Consider the following 22,321-nt stretch of genomic DNA (forward strand, 5'->3'; position numbering starts at 1 on the left):
TTGAAGGAGTGAAGAAAAAAAACCTTAGGTTTGAGAGGAAAATATGACTTTTCAAAATTAGAAAACTTTAGGAAAAAGTAAAGTTATTAATGTTTAAAACTTAAAGGGAAAAATATAATAAATTTTATATTTTTTTAATATTATTAGTAAAATGACAATTTGAACCCAACCTTTAACAAAAAATTCTAACAACAATTGGTCTATGGCTAGGACTTGTGGTTTTTCAAACCTGACAAGTATGTATTTATCTTTATATTAAAACTTATGTGAGAAATAGTCTTTTAACCTAAAATGTAACATTGTTTTTTAAGGGTCAAATTGTCATGTTTAAAATGTTTGAATCTGATAGAAAATTATTGTTTTTTATCTTTAAAATTAATAGATGATAAAATTACTATTTTACTTTTACACTATAAGTTTTTTTAAATAGAGTTTGAGTTTGGGTGAAAAATGTTATTTATGTAAACTAGGGGTAGAAAAGTGTTTTTAGACAAAACCTTGGGTGGGAAAGTAATCACTCTACATAGAATAATCAGAATTACAACATTTTGATGGACTGAGACCAAAATATTTTAGGCTTAAGCCTATCTTTACACAAAATTCAGGCCCGGCAGTCGTTGGGCTAACCATTTGAGATAAACCCAAGTAATTCACGCAAGCTGCTCCCTTGATTCATGATTAGTTATAATTTTGTACAATTAACGAAAATAAAATTATATATACTAATAATGATACTGATTTGTTTATTAATGGTAATATATCATTATTTAATTAATAAAATTATATATATATATATATATATATATATATATATATATATTTTATAGAATTTAGATATATAGATGATGTGTCATTATTTGATTGGATGATTTTGAATTAAATATAAAGTAACGTTCAATCACATGATGATATATTATTTGTGTACTCAAATTATGTACCAAAAGTATTTATAGATAACAAAACTCCTATGTAATTATGTGATATTATATATCTAACATAAAATTATCGAATTACATAATAACATATTATTATATAAATTAGTATTCATTATTAATACATAGATTACTTGATATGATTATTCATAAATGCAGGGTTTTGTGTTTATTAAAAAGGCCAAACGACTTATTCCCATGGCTTGTTAAAATTAATCAAATTCACTAGTTTTAAATGTTTATCTCCTTTTCCCCCCCTAAATCTTAAAAATTAACAATTTTTTTAAGCCAAATTTTAAAAAATAACATTTCTCCCCTAGTTTATTTTTCAATCTTCGACCCACTTTCTCTCTCGACACTACCTCTCCCTCTGGCAGTTTCTCTCTCCTCATCTCTCCCTTCGGTAACTCAACGAAGTCGAAAAGAAAAAGAGTTTCATTAAGAAGATAAAGCTCTTCATCTTCTTGGCTTCTTTAGGTTGCCAGAAAAAGAGATGAGGAGAGAGAGATCGCCAACAATGATATCAGAGATTAAAAAATCAACCTTAGGGGAGAATATAATTTTTTAAAATTTGACGTAAGAAAATTGTTAGTTTCTAGGATTTAAAAAGGGAAAAGATATACAATTTTAGTTTATTTTTAATATTATAGATAAAATAAAGATTTTAACTTTAAAATTAACAGACTTAACAACTTATGAGTGGATAAAATAGTTTTTTAAAATTAAAGGATGAAAACTTATGATAATAACAATTTTTGGGTGAGAATAAGTCCTTTAGCCTTACTAAAAATTCAAATTTTCGGTTATATTTGGTTGTCAATCTACATGAATAGTACGAGCTAACAAATGTGATTAGGAAATTTAAAAGAATGAAGATTACTTTAGAGAATGACATTTTTAGTTTAATCTTATACACCAATAAATAAAAGATTAATGGGCACCTCCATTAGAGAGGAAAGTCTTGCCTAATAAATTGGTGATGGCGATGCACACTAAGTAGAAGATTAATGATATTAATCAAGAATTAATTGATTAATGGTGATGATGGTGGATATGTTGCGTTTTGTTTTATCTTAAAGGGCATCTCATCTCTCTTGTACAATAAATAAATAATGTTATTATTGTGTGATTTTCCAAAGAAGTTTAGTTTTGGTGGATGAGCATGAATTATCTTTTTCCTCTTTGTCCCTTTCAATCTTTGTAATTGTCGAAATAGACTGGCTAATTGTATATAGTGGACAACTAATTACCAAATTAATCATAATCAAACAAACTTTGTAATTAAAAAGATACCCATTTTCTTGTTCTTTTTAGTTTCTAGAAATTATAAATGGTTGGCTCATCCTCAAACTCATCCTCATCCTCATCCTCACCTCATCCACCCAAGATATTTCTTGATAAATACAATATTATTCACATCATTAATACGCCAAAGTATATAGTTCAAAGGCCAATCTTAGTGTTAGTTTTTGATGTTGAGATATTAATTATATATGAAATAATTCCAAAGTGTTTAAGCATATATGAATTTTCAATTTGAATAATAATTCTCGAAAATTCTATATGTATATTTCTAATTTTTGGATACATAATCCCTAAAATAATCAATTTACATATAAGATTATATTAGTAGCATTATATGCACAAACAATAAACATAAATTTGTGCATAAAGAATGACATATTACTATATAACTAGATATTATTTTATTTATAATTCAAAATTATCATATAACATGATGATACGTTATTCTTTGTATACAAGTTTGTGCTTATTGTTTGTGTATATAATTTTATTGGTGAGAGTATCAATATCTGAGTAACAAATTTACTTTCTTTTTTTTTATTAATTAAAAAACATGAGCAAAGAAACAAACGGGTGTACAACGAAAACTTAGGAACACCTTAAGCACATCCTACCTAAATGGGCAAGATAGCAAAAGCAAAGCTGATGACTAGCAAAAAGAGACAAAACAGAAAAAAGAATCAACTCCTATTGAAGGTCTATCAAAATTCTTGCAAAGATAAGATTCAAAAGGAGAACAACTTCTAAGAAATTAAAACCATATCTAGGCCGGTCTACCAAGCCAACGTTAAAGGTGGATAGTAACCGGGTCAAGCCTGAACATCCTTTGACTCAAGTTCGATTCAAATAAAAAATAGTTTAACTCGAGTTTAGCTCGAATTCGTCGAGTCAATATTAGGGATAGTTTGAATTTGGTTCGAATGAAAATAGTTTATTTTAAGTCTACCTTGAATTTATGGCTTAGATATGTGGTTTAAGTTTGTGATTTGAATTCATGGTTCATAGACAAAACGACATCATTTAACAATTATTTAATATAATTTGAATCGAATCACAAATCAAGTTCGAACCAAATTGAGTCATCTATCTAGTTTGTAAGCTAAACTGAGTTAAATTCTCTATAACTCAAGTTTGGCTCAGTTTTAAAACGAGTCAAACCTTTTTACTCGAATTTGGTTCATATTCGAAATAAATGAATTCGAACTAAGCTTAATCAAGTCGAGTCAGCTCGATTTAGGTCCAGCCCTAGCCAACACTATATAAAAATTTTCTACACAAGAATTCATGTTCATGTTAAAAAAGAAATTTCAGAGCTGTAGTAGATGATTTTGGTTCCTAGATTTAACCGAAAATTTTGCCTTAAACTATAGTCTATAGACTGCTTTTTGTGCAATTTGTAGTGCTTGGCATGCATGCTTGTGTAACCTTATACTATAATGTAAATATAAAGAATCTATAAATGTAAAATATAAGAGGGAATTTTGCATCATGTTGTATCTAACTTTTACCTCTTTAATTATTTCTTATAATATCTTTCTGATTTTTGTGCCCATACTCTGTGATTAGATCACCAACCCAAATATATAATATAACCTACATTTCCACACTTCAACATTTAAATCATGCATGCTTTATATTGAATATACCTATCTACATGTGCATGTCTTTGACGACCAATTTTAAATATTAATTCTTTATATATCCATTATTAATTTAAATAAAGCTTATATTTACCTACTTTTGAGTATGTAAATGGGTATATAGATAATGTATCATCGTGTGATTGTGTGATTTTAAATTAAAAATAAAATAATACCTAATCATATGATTATATATCATCTATATAAATATTAATGTGTTCAAAAGTGTTAACACATAACATTGCTCTTATTAATTTGATTGAATTATGGGTTCAAATTAATGTATAGAAACAACAACTCATAAAACTTCAACATGAGTTATGGAGATCAATATAAATATAAATTCTTCCATCATTTGGACCATTTGAAGCTTCACTGGCAAATCATCAAGGGTGGACCTCTCTTTGAAAATTCATATTCGTAAACTAAGTACTATTTTAAGTTGACTCCATTTTCTTTTTCACTTTTCATTCTCTTATGGAGAATCTTTTAGTGAAGTAGTAGTAGTAGGAATATGTCTTAATCAATCGCAAATCAAATTATCATGAAAAATAATAATAAGTAATTAGCCCTTGAAGAAGTGATTGGGTCGATCAATGTATAAGAGATAAACTTAGTTAATTTTCCAAAATGAAAGAGGTAATTAACAAAGTTATTCCCTTAATCATAATTAACCCCCTTTGAGATTGATTACATGAGTTGTAATACATAAAAGGAGGCCCCTCACAAAAAGGAAAAAATCAATTTCTAATCATAATTAATTGTCAATATATATATTTGTCTTAGGAAGAAGACAACCGAGTCTGCTATGGGGTTTGAACAATAATTTCTGAGAGCCCCCACCCCACCCGTGTGCATGCATTATTTGGTGTTTGTTGTTGGATTCTTGTTTGTATGAACGGTGTTACATGGAAGTCTCTCTCTCTCTCTGCAACTTTATAGTTTTCATGGCTCAAGATGAATCTCCTCTTCTTTTGACCCAAACCGGCATTCTTCTCTTCATTCTTACTGTGGGAAAGTTGACAACTGTGTCTTCCTCAGCCGCCCACCTGTATTTAATTTAATTAATTTAATCAAAATGTGATTGATTATATGTAATCTAATTGTAAGGTTTAGTGCTTTTAGACATGGAAGTCAATTTTAGGGCTCGGAAAATATTTGAATTTGTGTACTTTTGACTATTATTTCCTAAGGAAAATAAACCCTAGATAGCTAGCTGGAAAACCCTAATTAAGTTCTATGATTTAACATTCATGCATTTGACTAGTCAAGGTTAATCCCTTCGACAAATCAAAATTCACAAACTGGATGCCATTTTCTGATACACTGAAGTAGGTTTCAATAGCCAAGAAAGAAGCATTCATCTTCCAAATTTTTTTTTTTTTTCAGTATCAAACCATTGACTCAATTCATTGTCGCAATCCTTCGATTGCTTTCTAGTGTTATAAGCAAAGAAAGAGATCTCAAAATGGCTACTAGTTTGGTGTCTTTATATCATGACTTTGTCTTTGTTATAAAAGGAAGATCACACAGGGAAAATGTGTAAGGAATCTATAGAGAATATGGGGGGTCACATATTCATTAATAAGAAAGGTGATGGGAGCAACAGTGAAAGGGAAAATTGGGAATTCTTGTTGAGGCTCACTCATGCATCATAATTGAAAGAAAATTAAAGCTTGTGGTAAATTATGTCTTGAAAAAAGAAAGTGACCCAACTGAGGCAGAAAGTTCTCTGTCTGGCGTCAATTTTGTCTTTGCTCTAAAGGTAAAAGTAAAGAAAAACAATAACGTGGCTCCCTTATTTCTTCGTAGCAATCAAACCTCACAGAAACGAATTGCTAATAAAATTTTCTTCTATAATACATAAAGTAATCTAGGTTTGAAATTCATTAACTTTAACTGATTTGATTACCTGAATTGAGTAACAAAGTGGTGCAGAAAGATGGAAACTTCCAGCCTGGCCAAGTCAAGACCAGGGCAAAGTCTTTGTCCCCCTCCAAAAGGAGTGAAGTTAGTGTTACAATTGCTTATGTCTTTATGATCCTGCAGTATGAGCAAAACCAAACACAAAGGTCAAATTCTCGAGAAACAAACAGAAAATAATAAAAAATTTTAAGCACTTAGAGGGCCCTTAGCTTCTTACTTGCCATCTCCAAGGGTTGAATTGATAAGGCCAATCATAGTTACTTTCATCAAGATGAACTGATCTAAAGTATGCAAAAAAGCACCATCCTTTTGGTATTAGATAACCTTTAAACTCAATGTCTTTCATGGCCTTTCTCATCACTCCAATGATTATATTTCCCATCCTTAGAGTTTCTGTAATTACCTGTTTAATTACATCAAATTAAAGTTAATCACCCGTTTAAAGTCAATTGTAATTGTGAATTAAACAGAAACATACGGTCTGTGTAAAAGTTAACGATAAGTAATCACTCCAAGATGGGGGCTCTCTAAGCTCAGCTTTTAGTCTTTTCAACTTCATGTTTTCTTCCTGTAAAATGATGCATCACAATTATCAATTAATTCATTAATAATTGACTACTTACCTCACCATCAAATCTTCAAGTATACTATTATTCATACCGTCAGTTGTTTGAGAGCAGTGGGAGAATCTGAGAGGTATTTAATAGCAAGAGTCATAAGAACTGGAACTGAATCCTCTCCTGGAATCATCATATCAATTATATTATCTGCAATTAGATCATCAGTTAATGGCTGATCGCTCGCATTGTTGAGCAACAACACATCTATTACATCTTTAGGAAATGTTGAGACCCCACTACTTCTTTTAGATTGAATAATCTTCTGTACTAACTTAACCATCTTCTTCTTTGCCTGAAATTCATGAACCAATTTCAAAAAATTTTCCAAACTGACTTGGTCAAATTTCAGTTAAGGCATATAGATTAGTTAAAATTCTTGCCTGTAAGGATCTATGGAGTTTACTTCCGGGAATGTTAACAGGTAAAGACATGAGTCCGGAAATAAATTCTTGGAACTGTTTCTTCAAGAACTCCATTTCTTCACCTGGATCTAAACTGATCAATGCTTTGACTAGTACTTGAAAGGCAATCTGGATACAAAAAATGGCATCTCTTAGTAACTTTTGAAAATGGCATAGTGACATAATTATTATTATGACTCAAATTTCCTAGACAAAATTATTCATGTAGAATTATCATTAACCCCATTCACAACTGGGTTTGTTACTTTCCAGCCAAATCATATTACAAGCCTAAGTAGAAGCCAGAGATAAATAAAATTTCAATGTTCAATGATTCCTTTCACTAGTCGTGGGGGAGGGACCGTATGTAAAGAGAGAGAGAGAGAATTGACATGTTTTTTGTTTTATATCGTGTTTTTACAGGAACTCTTCTCAAGAACAAGTCATGATGTTAAAGGAATCTGAGATTTTGATCAACTTACACTTTTGGTTTCATCTTGAATGTAAATAGGCTGATCTTCAGTCCAAGTGTCCATTGATTTCTGCACATACTTCTGCATGTCGCTGGTGATTTGAGCTTTAAGATGAGGAGACTTGAAGAAGGCTCCTATAAGTCCATGGATTCTCCTTTGTAAGATTCCATTAATGAGCAAAATCGAAGACTTTCCCATCAGTTCAGTCAGAGATTTCGGATACGATGGTACAAACGCCTTTGCATCACTCTGCAGAACGAATCTACTCACTTCTGCATCCGTTGAAACTATAGTCGGAGTTCCAAAAATATGTGACTTGAACACTTTCCCGTAGCTGCACATTAAATCATTAATCAACGATTTAAAAAAAAAAAAAAGCTTCAAATTTGCATATCTTACATGCGGCGACGTTTGTCCATGAAGCTTTCAGGGCGATCAGAATAAGCACAAGAAATGAACTCCAAGGTTTCACCGAGAAAGGGCCAACCGAGAGAGCCCAAAGGGAGTTGAGGGGGATTTCTGGTGGTTGTTGTTGTTGTGAAACATGATCTTGAAGAAGATGATGATGATTTGATTTTATTTTTGTTATGGAAAATGATGGTGAACAATAAACTCACTGTTGTGACAAACAAAATCCACAGTAGATTGTCCATTAATGGCTAAAAATTTTGCACGCACGCCCTCAATCTCTTCTCTCCTCTCTCTCTCTCTGTATGTCTCTTATATAAGCTTAATCATAGTGACTATGGCCGTCATCACAAAGCTTCTTTTGTGATGGAAACATATATGAATGTGCATGTGTACGTGCAAGCGTGGGTATGGGAAAGAAAGAGAAGCGTTATAAAGAGTTTGAACTAGTTTTTGTGAAAGAAAAAGAGAATATTTGTATTGGGAGTGAGATGGTGCTCGTGTAAAGTTTTTTATTTTATAACTATGATTAATTGCTTTTAGTTTAGTTTTTTTCTTAATTTCGTGGGCTTATGGAAAGAGCAATGTCACATCTATAATTTCTGAGTATTCAAAATGGGTACATAAATCATTCATAATCACATGATTAAATATTACTTTATATTTAATTCAAAATCACTCAATCATATTATGATATATTATTTATATATCTAATTTTTATACTTAAAATATATTCATATAATTTTATTGTAATTAAAATAATAATCGTGGCAAAGGGTTTTCACTTTGCTTTTACATATGAAAAGATTTACTTCGAAAGGGTAACTAAAAAGTACTTACCCAAAAAAAAAACTAAAACTAAAACTTAGAAGTACTGTACTTTCAAACACAATTACCCTGGATGATCATTTACTGTACTTTCATAGCTAAGAAGTGTTTTAAGCTTGGTTAATAGAGGTGGGTTTTCTTCAGTTAGCCTTATTAATGATGATAAGTAGATGTTTTATCGAAATTCTCATGTGGGTATCTAGAATCAGACTAAAAATGCATGTAAAGCAAAAATCCAAGTACCTTTAGTTGTTAGAATTCGTTTCTTTTTTGAAAGAGTGGATATATATTTATATGTTCATACTGATAATAAGACCCCACAGCTCCATGATTGTCTCGTGGCACAGCAGCTTGAGGGCGCCCCCTCTTAGCAGCAAGCAAGCAGCTGGTGCGGCATGGCCTCGTGCATTCATGTGGACTCTATAAGTTCATCCACATTCTCATTCTCCATCATCATCATCATCTCTCAACTTTTGTCCTTCTCACACCCTTGAAATTACAACTCAGTCCACACGTATATATAGATCAAAGGTACCTTCACAAATTACAAAATCAAAAACCAGCTGCCTTCGATCACTGATTTCTCATTTTTTCTAAATTATATGCCCTTCTCTCACTTGATCAAGGTAATGGGTAGTCATAATTGTCATAAAACTTAATTATTCATCACTAAGAGATGGGATGATTAGTGAAAAAAGTGGACACAAATTCTCCTTTCTTTTGACTGTTGATAAATAAACAATGTATAAATCCCATAACTGGGTCGTTTCTTGATTGTTCATGCGTATTATAATGTTAAGCTCCATTCCTTAGCTTTCGCTTTCTCCTTTTTCCTCTTTGTTCAATCTAACCTAATTTATGATTAAGTATCAAATTAGTACTTTAATTGAATACCATCATTGCAGCAAATTGTTAGGCCTATCTTTTGGCTTTCTCTACTGTATATTTGAGGATCCAAGAGAATATTTTGGGATATAGTTATCAATATAATCTTTGAAAAGTTTTCATTTTAGAGATCATGGAGTGTGTGTATACTTGTGGGTATTTATTATTAGGGGGATATTTGAGGGACAAGAAATATAATTGGGGGATCGAATAGTAAGGTAATTGGTACTAAAATTTGTTGTAGTTGGTTGGAATTTAAGAGCTTTGCTGCATGGTGTGGGACTCTCTCAGTAATGTTGTGGGAGTCCACATCCTTTTTGGAAATTGTGCATGCTTCCAGTTAGGACCATGTGAATCTCTCTCTTGTTCAACATAAAAGTTTGGAGAATATGCTCGCTGATTTCAGAATTCGTGGAATTTGGCACCAAATGGAGTTTAAATTCTCTTCCAATGACAATGAAGTTAGCAAAACAGACACTAATGTGACAAAAAAGACAGGTGAAGAGATGAGTTTAATGCTGCATTTTCACTCCCCAGAAAAAAGATGTGGTAGGAAAAAGATATCAACAAAATTCTTTCATTTAAATGATAAGAAAAGTTAGAGAAAGAAACAAGACCAACCCATGTACCTTGAGAAGATAAACTAGATAAAATGCAACCTTAACTTTATAAATTTTCAATATTTCTGGTCAAAAAGAGAACCCTGACGTTGAATCTCATATTCTAAGGGATTTGCATCAGGTTTACTCGTAGGTTACCATATTATTTATTCTCAAGACATTTGCTATTTCCAACTTTGGGCACTTGAAATGGCTCCTGCAATTATGTTGGTGCATATTAGCATATGCCCAATTTCAAAGGGCTGCAGGCATTTCTCTGTGGTCTACATCTGACCATTCTCATTGCATTATTTACAGGTCCTTAAGAAGTTGGTATGATGCCAACAATGAAATGGGCAATATACTTGTGTCAAGATTAAGCAACAGTATTGCAACCGATAAACACGATAGAAAACATAACAAATTCCATTGAGAAGGTATTGAATTGCAATGAGAAAGTAAATCTGATATTTCAAAAGTAAAATCCAAACTATTTTATCACAGTAATGTTTAATAAGCAGGTAATCAGTTAGCTAAATACTTGGAATAGATTTTGCACGAATAAATTGTTTGAGAATGGCTTTCTCTTCATCAATACGCTTCTTTTCTTCAGGATCCTTTGGTTTGACCTTCCTTTTCTCTTCCAAAATCCACTTGAAAAGTTCTCGTTGCTGATCCACAGGAATTGGTTCACGTAACTTCACAAACTCTGCAACGGGGTTTTCAGTGATCACAGCAGTTGCTGCAGCTGTAGCTGAAACTGGAATTGAGGGCACATCTTTTGCCCCTTCTTCCTCAGTTATGCTTTCATCCTTTTTACTGGTCTTCATGTACATGTAAGCTACACAAATTATATGAAACTCAGTCAGACAAGCAGCAGAAAAATTCCAATTAGCTATATTGTCAAGGAACTACATCACAAAAATCAAGTTTCCGAATAAAAAACTAAAAACAAAAAATGCATAAATGTTGGATGCTTGGACCACAAATAAAGAAACCCATGTCCATGAAAGGAAAAAAATTAATGAAATTACAGGTATTGAATGCTTGGACCACACAACAACACATGATTACCTCCATTACAGGGGAGAGACAACAAGTAAAAGGAATCAGATACTAAGATAGAGCACCTCAACTGGTTATTATTACTAGTCCACTCTCGGTAATGATCAAAGCGGTGCACTGACACAAATAACCAACATAAGCTTATCAACATTGACACAGCACAGAAAAAAAATTGCCTTATAGCTGCTGATTTGCTCCTGCCTTGACATAATGCAATCAGCAAGCACTTGAAGCTCTAATGGTTCACTTCCATAAACAGTTAATTAATATCTAACTTGCTAGCATGAATACTACAGTCGGACAGCTTTAAAGATTACACTATACATAACCAAACAAAGTTCTTTAAGAAATTAATTGTGCTGGTGAGAAAGCTGGGGACCAGCAAAGGATAGTCTCACTCACTGCTATTATTATTAGTTTATATGCATGTGTAATGACAATTCCACACAACTGTTCACGATAACATAACGTGACATTAGGTTTAAATCAGAAGTTTATAATTCAACTAGTATCGTTTTTACTTAAAAGTTACCAGAGAATCCACAAGCCACAACATAAAAAATACACCTGAGACTTATAGAAGGAATTAGGACAGCTTGTGAGAAATTTAGTGGGTTTCACATTGCACCATTTTACGCTATCTTATTCATGCGGAATTAAAGAACAAAAGCGTGAGTTGTCACTCCTCATATGAGCATTAGTTTACCATCATAAAGGCTATGATGACAGAAATATTATTCTAACCAGGGTTTCTTGTGTTGACTTAAGCATAGGTCACAGTAGTCTTTCTAGCAAGTTCCATATTATCATGCTCGGTAAACAATATGAAAGACATAACTAGTAATTACCAAGATGAAAGATATTACTAACAATAATTACCAAACTTCCTATCATGATGGTGACAAGACCAAATTGAGGATAAGAATTCATGTAGCAAACTTCTACCTGTCTCGGATTGACTTCAATGAGCTGAGATGTTTTTCATAATGAATAAGCTTTTTATTTTCACCCTTTTCTGGATTGGTAAAATTTGAATCTACAAGCCCTCCTAAACTCCATTCCACAACTTTTTTGAGCTGAAGCCAAAGATAAGGGAAAACAGACTTTTCTTGTTTGATTTTAGAATTTGGTTTATTACAGTTCAAGATGAAGTTCAAACAGTGGAAAGCAACATTGACATGCAAAGTTGCAAACCATATTGCACTAGATTAGATAGAAAGAATCATTTCTGGAGGTTTAATGGATGGTGTTTCTCTATATAGTACAGTTGGATAGCAAGTCAGTAGACAAATAATGTGGCAAATATTATTGACTTATTTGAGCTAACTTTTGCAAAGATGAACAATAAAAGATGTATTACATCTATTGTATTGGAGAAGAAGTAGGTATGGGTGTATGGATGGTATGATACCATCCAAACCCTACCTTAGCACCGACAATGACCATAAAAAACTTGCACGCAGGCCCATGATAACATGCCAAACATGATTCCATGCGACAAGCCATGAAGTAGCTAAGTAGACTTATAAATGAACAACAGTACAATCTTCTATTGATTTGTTTGACATAGACATTTGATATATCTTCAAACAAAGGTCTATCGTAAACATGCCTCCTAGAGTTACTCAGGTCTTCCATGCATAACAAGTGTTTTTCAAAATAACTTGAAAGGTCCACATATGATAATACTAGAACCAATTCATAAGCCAAGTCTTGTAAGGGAAAAGATCACTAAACATAAAAGTGAATTTAGAGCACAAAGACCAAGAAACAAAGGTGATCATGAAGATTTGACACACAAGCAGAGGGCATTACTTCTATCCTTCTAGGAAGACAGCAAATGGACCAAAATTTAACATTGCCTATAACAGAGAATGGATTCATCATGAAATGTTTGAGGTCATAAGATGATGCACTAATAAGAGAAGCATTTCTCCCATCAATAGTACCACTGAATAAAGATATCAGCATACCATTTTAGTGCTCCTATCAGCATAACCCTTTTTTTAATGCAGGACAGAACTGTAGGAAATCAACTAAACCAAAAGCCATAACCACCAGTTGTAAATATCATTTCAATTATGTACAGATGAGCTTAGTCTCAAAATCTATTGTCTACAGTGTAACTTGAGGATAGAATAGGCCAAAGACTGATTTTGAAACCCCAGAAAAAGGAGAAAAAACTGAACAGATCTTAATGCTATTAGCTGGGGGGACAAGATCCTACATATTCCAAAAAAGGTCTTACCGTTTTAATCCATCTATGCTTAAATCTACTTTCTCATTTGTTCCTTGCCCTATTCTTCCGACCCCCACCCAATTACTCTAGTAGGCTAGTAAAAGGAGATTTAAATCAACTATAATTGATCTTTGTCGCTTTACTTTCATGATTTAAACCTTTAAATTAAAATGGTAATGACAATGAAAATAGTAATATTCTGGACTTATAACAGTTTCCTGATAATTTCAGATATGCACCAACTCACAGTTTTTAAGGTTATAGACCATTTGGTGTCCATGGTCTGCTTCTTTGGGCTACATCCAACTTCCTTTGCTCTAAACAATTAGTCCAAAAATAATTTAGCCTTTTTTTTGTATGTTGCATGTCTACCTTCATCAATCTTAATGGCAGTACCATTAACCCTTTATCTATTAACATCACACTCTATCCACTGGAGATGAAAAGTTCAATTTTTTCCTGCTGTTAATTGTTATAACACAAGGAAAAGGGAAGTAAGAAAGTCACTCTAGCATTCCCAATTGCAAGCTCCCACCCTCCCCCTACTCTTCTCTCTCTGACAGACATACCGCCAATAATTTTTATGGATATCAATATCAATCATTCACCCAACCAAGACAAAAACCCTCCATGAAGATATGCAATTACAGATAAATTTACCAAAATAAAATGTGATTAAACTAAAACCTAATCCCCATCATAACAACGAATCACCCACCAACCACAAACATCGAGAAAATTATTATTTTTAATTTTTCAGCTCTTCAAGCTAAGATCCAACAAATCCATTTCAACAATCAAATCAACAAGCTATAGCGTGCACCTAAAATGCACATGATACCCATAAAATTAAAGGAAAGAAAGTGACCTCCAACAGCAAGATTAACAGTCAAAAGAAGGGGCCAGAGGAACTTGTAACGCCTAGCAAAAGACTCTTTTGGAGGTGGAGGAGGCGAAGCAGCAGAGCTCGACCCCATTGTGTATGACGTTGCAGCAGCTGATGATGATTGTGGAGGTGTTGTTGAAGAAGCAAAATCTTTTCCTTTTTGTTGTTCTTGAAATTGTTTAAGCTTAGCTGGTAACACAAGATAAAGAATAAGTAAAGATCACAACTTCAATGATTGAAACCAAGAAATTGTATCAAATTCCAGCAAAAGATTCTTGCTTTGCTAGGCAAGAAAGGGATGCTTTCCACCTTAATAATTTCTGTTTTCAAAAGTAAAAAAAAAAAAAAAAGTTTTCAGAAAACATAAAAACAAAACATAAATAAAAAAGGGTTGAGATTTACCCTTCTTGGGTTTGCTGTTGTAAAGCTTTGGAGCTTCTTCACCCATTGTTAAGAATCCTTCCTAGCCTGAATCACTGACTCTACCTTCTCTTGGCTCTACTCAATGCAGTAATAACAATTGTCTAGTCAAATATTAATTTAATTAATTACCCTTGTGTTAATTATTATTTACTAATTATTTCTTAATTATTTTTAAATCAAAAATCAAATGAACTTGGAGTGCACGACAACCCACAAATTAAAAATAATTATATGCTTCCAAGAAAAATATTTTTATCATCTCATAATATCATAGATAGGCCAATTTCACTGATAAATAAATAAATAATATTATAATATTTGATTATCTCTAAAAAGGAAGGTATTATTCACTTATGTATAATAGCACATTATTTATTAATAATTAAATATAATTTTTTAGAACTCAATTTTAAGTATTGTTATATTTATTTTCTATTATTTATATAAAATTATTTCTAAAATAATTACCAATAAAAATTATGACACATTGCCTCACATGTCCAAAATATTTACTATTTTAGTTACACTTTTTTTACTGCAAATTCCATTTATATTTATTTCTCCAAATTAAATTTCCAACCAAAAGATTATTCGTTTTTTATTTTTTTTAGTAAATTTTCCTTTGTTTTAATGAGTTTAGAAATTCAAAGAAATGGATTGCTCATTTTATTAGCTCAAGCTACAATTTGCAGTTGGAATATGGATCATCAATACAGTTTCCAAGTTCACTTCACCCAAAAGTGAACTTTATTTACCTACAGAATTACAACATTCACACCTTAAGGGTTCATTTCATTTTTTAAACAAAATGGATTTTATATTTAAGGCCAAAGAACTTATTCCCACCCAAAGATTACTGTTTTTTCAAGTGCTCACCGAAAGATTACTGTTTCTATTATTTATATAAAATTATTGAATAGCAGGGTGAATTATGTTAAAAGCTTCACTTTATTCAACGTCATTTGAAAGTTTTAGTATTTCAATCTCTTGTATTGGACTGCAGCTATAACCCAATGTACTTGGTGAAAATTCATTATCAACACATTGCTTTCGCTTCATGTAGATATTTGATTGTATGCATTCATTCTCTCTATATAATCCAATGAAAAATCAAAATTGAAGCACAAATTCAATAATAAAATAGAGTAAAATTCAAATCAATGGGCTACTTTTGGGAGCTCAGAATTAGTGCCATACTAAAAGGATGTAACAAACTGCAAATGCTAGATGGTTCAGATCTTACTGCCCAGAAAGTAATGTCAATCCACCGTTCACTTATTCTCATTCTTCATTCTGCTACACCAAAAAATTCTTTCTTTTTTAGGTGCGGTGCTGCTGTTGTTCATGTGGGCAATCATAATGCTTCACTGGGCAATTTTTATCCCAGTGACATCTTGTATGCCAATGACGACCTCACTGATCGGGAGAAGAGAAATTCCAGGCTCGCCTCAGAACTCAGAAGCGCGCGGCTTTGGTTTTGCCGACCTTCTAAGTTACTAATAATCAAGACGTTTGAATATTGTTATATCAAATAATATATTACTTTGATTTTGGTTGATTTGTAGTGTTTGGCATACCATCGAATGATGTTGATTGTGGGGTTGCCAAGGAAGATGGAGATAGATATTCAATATAGTGAGGATCAACTGGTAATGTTTTACATGTATGGTGCTGAACCATCTTTGTCAAGATATCTCCACTGGCAAGTTCAGAGAACCAGAAGAAGTTTTCTTATCCGAAGACTATGTCATGTCAATATAATAACAAAGTATTTCTTAATTTATTAAACTTTTAATTACTTTAGGCTGCTAGTGAAAGGATAAGGTAGTGAACTGTGTTGGTCTAACAGGTTGTCAGTCTGCTAGTATGACAAGACCTGCAACACGGTCCAAGGCTTTGAGTTATACTTTTGCAGATTGATTCTTGTGTTCTTTTGGAACTACCTGAAACATTAAATACTTCTTATATTTTTGCCCCAAAACCCTGACAAGGCTTGCAAGTCTCCTATCATGTCTGGTAGTGAATTATTCAAGCAAGCTCCATTGGCAAGGACGATAATGGGGTGATAATGACTGTCCATGGGAGATCAAATCAGCTCGTATTGATTTTACTAGACTGAGTGATGATGGTGTCATACAGGATAAACATGAGGTATTACAGAAGATTTTGAAAGGCATTAATTTAAGATATTCCTGAGATGTACAACTTTACCATAATAACAGGCTATTCTAATTTGGATTTCAGTATTCGCATAATGAAGTATTATCATTTTTCAATGACTAACAAGGGAAGCTGAGAATTTTAATATTGAATTTTAAAACAAATATAAGTCTTGAGGCGCTGGCAAAGATGAATTCGCCCTGGGACAATTTCTTAACAGCAAAATGCTATTACCGAAGATATCCAAAACCATACAATTCAAGATGCAAGAAGTTCGAGCAAACAGGTGCACAATACCACCACAACTTCTCATAAGATTTTCATGCGTAACTTAACTGTGGCACAGTACATGTTGCCTATCTATTTGCTTTGTTGAGATCATGCAACTCGTCTCGACAGTTGCATATTCAATTGAGCCACTAGAAAAGGCATGACTAACTTGTTATTTGTTTAGTTCCTCTAAGATTGTCTGTGTAGAAGAGCCAGTTGAGAATCCCAGCTTTCCCATGACTTCTTCCAAGCGATTCACATTTGTCAGGTACAGATAACCAACCTGTGTGGAAGAACCAGTTAAGGCATACAATTTAACTGGAACCCAGAGAGGAAACTAATGCATTCTTAAATGTAACAAATACTACTGCAGAAAAAAAAAAAATTTTTAAGTAAGAGGGTACTGACTAGTGTTTCTAGCGAAGATGCTCTGTTGTAAACTGCCGTACCGGCTCTTTTTTTGGTCCGTGTTTTGGCTGAGATGATATTCTTTCCCCAGCGAAGAACATCCCTGCAGTAGAGAATATCAATTAACATGAGTCAAATGCCAACACTGAACAAATATATATCAGTGCTATTTCAGCAGTAGTTTAAAAAGGGCTCCAAAAGATAATTCCTCACATTAAAGGAGATGCAATAGCAGCAGAAAATAACAATACATTTAGGAAAATATCAGTGGACTCCAATTGAGGGTTTTTAGCAGATTTCTCTCATTTGACAGAGTTGATGCTAGCAATAAGATTCTCCTTCCTTAAATGTCACTCTAAATTTTATCCTGAAACTAACCGGTCATCCTATTATTAAAACAAAATCTATGTCACTTAACAACCATAACAATATAAAGTTACTTATCATTAAAATAATTTTCAAACACTTAGAGCAGAAGAATGAATAATTAAAAGTGCAAGATTTGCCATCATCATGAGCACAAAGCTTCTAAATCATAAGAAATAAACATGCACAGAAAATTTCTTCAACATGGACCTGCAAGATGAATAAATGTTGAAGGTCATCTGGATGCTTTGCTTTTCAAAATCTAGAATTTTAATCATATTGTATATGAAATATGTAAGCTTGAATTTGTCATAACCTCCAGCTTGAGGAGGAAGGCATCAAAGAGTTAGTCAATTTGTACATGTCTTTCTTCTAAAAAGGATGAAAGTCCAATTAAACAAAATTAGTTTTTTCTTTTGAGGAAAAAAAAAGCCTATGAAGATAATCAAATCTTCCCACTAACCTTTCTTCGGCTGATAAGAAATTATCGTCAAGAAGTTTCTGAAGCAACGCATCCTGAATATGAAAATACAAAAGATACAATTTTTAACATGCACACGTAACAAATAATCAAATCAAATTTTCTTTAATCATGTTTTCTTTCGGAATGTTATGTATCTAGACAACAATAACAGTGCAGTACTATTGTAAGATTTTTCTATGAAGCTATATACAAACTTAATACAACTAGACCAATGAAAAGGAGAATCACAAAATTTAACTATAGGAAGCATAACTTATATAGTGACAACATCACCCATGCAACTCAAAATAAACATAAAATTTAAAACATACTTGTGCTTCACAGCATACCACTGCCATTACACGGTCATTATATTCTTCAATACTCAGGGGAGGAAACATGAAGTGCCTGCGAGCATATAGCTGCACAGTTTGAGAAACACTTAGAGTAAGCTATGAGGAAAGGTTAACCCAAAAAAAAAAAAAAACAAAAGGAACTATGTTAGTAGCCAGTAACATAAACATAAACATGCTGTCTGCCTTGTAGGTGTCAGTTCAAATACAGAAAAAGGTGGACTTGCTTTCTAAAGCAGGCATCTCCTATGCATCTATAAGACCAAGATATGATGGATTCACATATAGGCGCCTTACAGCCTTAAACTTGAGCCAGAATCATATATTATTGCCAATTTCACCAAGTACTAATCCATCATATTTCAACTTTTCAAAAGGACACAGATGAGATATATTGATCCCTAACAGCACTTGTTCTAAAAGAGAACAAGCCATTCCATAAAAATTTCTATAATTATTCAACATGGGATGTTCATTCAATTTAAAAAATAATAATAATAATAATAACACACCTCGTATATACAATCACCAATATATGCTAGTGAAGCTGCATTGTATACCGACCGAGGTTTTTCCACTTTTGGTGGGTTTGGCAGCCACACCTCATATCCCAAATAAGATTCATCCAACTTTGCCGCCCCTCCTGCATCAAATCCCAATCAAATTTGAAACTTTACCTTTTACATGAGCCTTATATTTCATTCAACTACAAAGCTAGTAAATAATTAAAGTAAAACCAAAAAGTCTTTTCCCAATATATATTCTTATTTCAACATATAAACCAAATTGCGTCAAACTAACTTTCTTTCACAAATAATTACACCATAAAACACAAAACTTAAACCCCACTTTTCTTTCACTTTCTTCAACTTTCTCAATAACCAAACACAAGCCAGAACACCGAAAATAAAAACCCCCCACAAACTTGCACCAAATCAGCAAATTTAATACTACCCAGATCATAAAAGAACAGAAAACACAATACTTTAGACTATTCGTTATGTTTTGGAGCAGAAGAACAAATGGGCAATAAAATTAAACACCACTACCTTGAACTGGACGCTTGAGAAGGTCAGAAACTGAGACGTCTTTCCGGGTAGTTATAGTGACAGTTGGTGTCGAAGGTTTAGTTGTGTCAGTGTTGGCGTTAGCGTTGTTGCTCTTGAGTTTTCTTGGGGCGTTGGGATTGTAAGAAAGTCTCTGCTGGGTGTCATAGGAAGCTCTTAATCTTAGTAATGGTGAAGAAACTGAACACGCTGTATTTAGAACACTGTTCAGCATTTTTGTTCGAGATGCTGCAGGCCCTGCCCCGGAGGACCGTGAAATAAAGAGGATGATTTTATCCCAAAAAAAAAAAAGAGGCCAAAGACTTGATCCCACCCCAGGTGTAGTGACATTCATTTATCAAAAAAAAAAAAAAAATTTTAATATATAATTCATCGTATTATTCTTTTTAAATTTTAAAAACTAATAATTTCATCTTAATTTAAAATTTTTAAATTTTAAAAAATAACATTTTTTTTTTTAAATTAGAGTTTTATTTCTCTCCACTCTGGCCACCAACTTCGATAAATGATAACTAGTCTTTCTTCCTCCTAACTATGCCTCTCGATTCGAGGCCCTCTCCTCATGGACAAAATCCAGATATCCTTTGCTTGAATTTTTCGAAGGAGCCTAACGACGAGACCAAGGCGTCGTCATCATTTGGGATGATACTCATCTAGATGACTCTTTCGTCATCTAGACGACGGGGTCCTTCATTTGGATTTTTCAATCCAGATAAAAGAAATTTGGATTTTTTGATCCAAACAATGTCCGAGGGCTTCAGACCGAGAGGCATCACCGGAGAAAGAAAGACTGGCTGTTATTCATAAGAGATGGTGGCTAGAGTGGGGAGGAAGAAAACCCTACAGGGGCCTTTGATTCAAGGGATAGAAAAATTACTTTGGTAATCTAACTTGTATTACTTACATTACTTTATTTTGTTGATAAGTAATAAAAGATTTCGATAATCTTCTATTACTAATAGTGATGTAGCAGATAATATAAGAGGTAATCTGATTAATACATTCACCTTAAATATTAAAATATTATCAAGGTAATTTTGATTTTATTATAATTATATAATTTTTTTTAGGGTAAAAATCATCTCATTTTTAATTAATACAACAAATAACATAAAAAATATTTTAAAATAATTAAACTCAAGGGCATTTAAGTAAAATAATATACTAGTATTTTTTTATTCAATAAAACTATGTATACCTATTTTTGATACACAATTTATGTACATATATGAGGTGTTATCATATGATTGGATGTTTCTTTATCATATGATGACACATGTGTTAAAATCACCTAATTACATGATGACACATCACTGTGTATATGAATTGTGTATCAAAAATGGGTACACATAGCATTGCTCTTTTTTATTATATCTAACCAAATACAATAATTATTTATATCTATCAATTTTTCTCAAATTTTATTAAATATAGTAATAATTTATACTCAGTCATTTTTAACGTAATTTATCTTTAAAATAATCTTCTAATTTTAGTAATAAAACATTCTCCAAACTAAACAGCCCCTAAGAGAAAACTTTAGGTAAGAGTAAAGTTGTTAGTTTTTAAATTTTATAGGAAAATATTTCAAATTTTTTATTCAATGATGATTTTACCCTTAATTTTAATTAAGTTTTTTAACGAAATTTTGTTCATGGATAGATATTTGGGTTTTGAAAGTTAGAGGAGGCCACTTGGGTGGGTTTTTACTATGCCTTATGTGAGAACAAGTCTTTTGGCCAAAAAATAATGTGATAATTCTTGAAGATGGTCAATTTAAGAATGGTTACTTCGGAAAATATGTACATGTAAAATTATATATGAAACGGTTGTTCCCGAAATTTGAGTTTTAATATTTTTTGAAATACAAGGGTAATTAATAAGTCATTTCTTAGGGTTGATAGGAAATAGCCAAATATTGAATATTCCATTGTTGCCAACATATTAGAGGCTCTTTGATTCTTAGTAAACAAAAATTTTTTTGGTAATCTATTTTTTATTATTAATATTATCTTATTTGATTTATCAGAAATAAAATATTAAGATAATTTTTTTATTACTAGTGGTGATGTAAAAGGTAATATAAGTATTAATTTGATTATTACATTTACCTTAGTTATTAAAAGATTATCAAAATAATTTTAATTTTGTTATAATTTTATTCTTACTAATTAATTTTTTAAGACTAAAATACCCTTAATTTTAATTAATATAACAAGTAACATGAATATATTTTAAAATAATTATACTTAAAAACATTTAAGTGAAATAATATTTTAGTATTTTTTTTATTACCTATAATTAAACACAATAATTTTTTATACTTACAATTTTTATCAAATATAGTAATAATTTATACTCAATAATTTTTAAGGTAATCAATCTTTATGGTAATTTTTTATATTTGATAATAAAATATTACCTGAACCAAATGCATGTAGGGTTTGATGAGTCTACCCTTGCATAAAGTAAATTTGGACTCACTTAACCCATTTGCAAAAATTCATCTGAGACTCTCCAACAAATTTTTCGACAAAAATCCAACCACTCTCAGTGTTTCATGCTCTCTTTCTCATCTTGTGGTTCTTCTTCACACTAGATGAG

General features: G+C 32.1%; 3 protein-coding genes across 4 annotated transcripts; all 3 read right to left on the reverse strand.

Annotated features, from left to right (window-relative positions):
- Positions 1–4,476: 4,476 nt before the first annotated feature.
- LOC123205796 (3-epi-6-deoxocathasterone 23-monooxygenase CYP90D1-like) lies at positions 4,477–8,212 on the reverse strand. Its single transcript, XM_044622838.1, has 8 exons — positions 7,697–8,212; positions 7,307–7,631; positions 6,804–6,953; positions 6,464–6,715; positions 6,282–6,371; positions 6,021–6,206; positions 5,790–5,920; positions 4,477–4,926 (listed from the first exon to the last, which is right to left on the reverse strand). The coding sequence occupies exons 1-8, from the start codon at positions 7,948–7,950 to the stop codon at positions 4,830–4,832; spliced, it is 1,485 nt and encodes a 494-aa protein (XP_044478773.1). The 5' UTR covers positions 7,951–8,212; the 3' UTR covers positions 4,477–4,829.
- Positions 8,213–10,457: 2,245 nt separating this feature from the next.
- On the reverse strand, positions 10,458–14,765 carry LOC123205801. Its single transcript, XM_044622843.1, has 3 exons — positions 14,610–14,765; positions 14,190–14,396; positions 10,458–10,858 (listed from the first exon to the last, which is right to left on the reverse strand). The coding sequence occupies exons 1-3, from the start codon at positions 14,653–14,655 to the stop codon at positions 10,551–10,553; spliced, it is 561 nt and encodes a 186-aa protein (XP_044478778.1). The 5' UTR covers positions 14,656–14,765; the 3' UTR covers positions 10,458–10,550.
- Positions 14,766–16,910: 2,145 nt separating this feature from the next.
- On the reverse strand, positions 16,911–20,018 carry LOC123205802. Of its 2 annotated transcripts, none has more exons than XM_044622845.1 (6): positions 19,700–20,018; positions 19,163–19,293; positions 18,648–18,719; positions 18,298–18,350; positions 17,469–17,571; positions 16,911–17,343 (listed from the first exon to the last, which is right to left on the reverse strand). In XM_044622845.1, exons 1-6 carry the CDS (start codon positions 19,929–19,931, stop codon positions 17,233–17,235), a joined length of 702 nt encoding a protein of 233 aa, XP_044478780.1. In that variant the 5' UTR covers positions 19,932–20,018; the 3' UTR covers positions 16,911–17,232. The 2 variants fall into 2 exon arrangements, with proteins under 2 accessions (XP_044478780.1, XP_044478779.1); XM_044622844.1 differs by having other exon boundaries at positions 18,630–18,719; positions 19,700–20,016.
- Positions 20,019–22,321: the final 2,303 nt, after the last annotated feature.

The sequence above is a fragment of the Mangifera indica genome, unplaced genomic scaffold (assembly GCF_011075055.1).
Source record: "Mangifera indica cultivar Alphonso unplaced genomic scaffold, CATAS_Mindica_2.1 Un_0016, whole genome shotgun sequence".
In the NCBI taxonomy this organism is placed as follows: Eukaryota; Viridiplantae; Streptophyta; class Magnoliopsida; order Sapindales; family Anacardiaceae; genus Mangifera; species Mangifera indica.

Coding starts and splice junctions, on each gene's coding strand:
- LOC123205796 (XM_044622838.1), bottom strand. CDS start 7,950: ATGGACAATCTACTGTGGATTTTGTTTGTCACAACAGTGAGTTTATTG. Junction 6,716..6,803: donor AACTCCATAGATCCTTACAG/GCAAGAATTTTA, acceptor CATGAATTTCAG/GCAAAGAAGAAGATGGTTAA. Junction 4,927..5,789: donor CACTTTGTTACTCAATTCAG/GTAATCAAATCA, acceptor AATTAAATACAG/GTGGGCGGCTGAGGAAGACA.
- LOC123205801 (XM_044622843.1), bottom strand. CDS start 14,655: ATGGGTGAAGAAGCTCCAAAGCTTTACAACAGCAAACCCAAGAAGG. Junction 14,397..14,609: donor CAACAGCAAACCCAAGAAGG/GTAAATCTCAAC, acceptor TTGTGTTACCAG/CTAAGCTTAAACAATTTCAA. Junction 10,859..14,189: donor TGTTAATCTTGCTGTTGGAG/GTCACTTTCTTT, acceptor TAATTTGTGTAG/CTTACATGTACATGAAGACC.
- LOC123205802 (XM_044622844.1), bottom strand. CDS start 19,931: ATGCTGAACAGTGTTCTAAATACAGCGTGTTCAGTTTCTTCACCATTA. Junction 19,294..19,699: donor TCTCAAGCGTCCAGTTCAAG/GTAGTGGTGTTT, acceptor GATTTGATGCAG/GAGGGGCGGCAAAGTTGGAT. Junction 18,351..18,629: donor TGGTATGCTGTGAAGCACAA/GTATGTTTTAAA, acceptor TTTCATATTCAG/GATGCGTTGCTTCAGAAACT.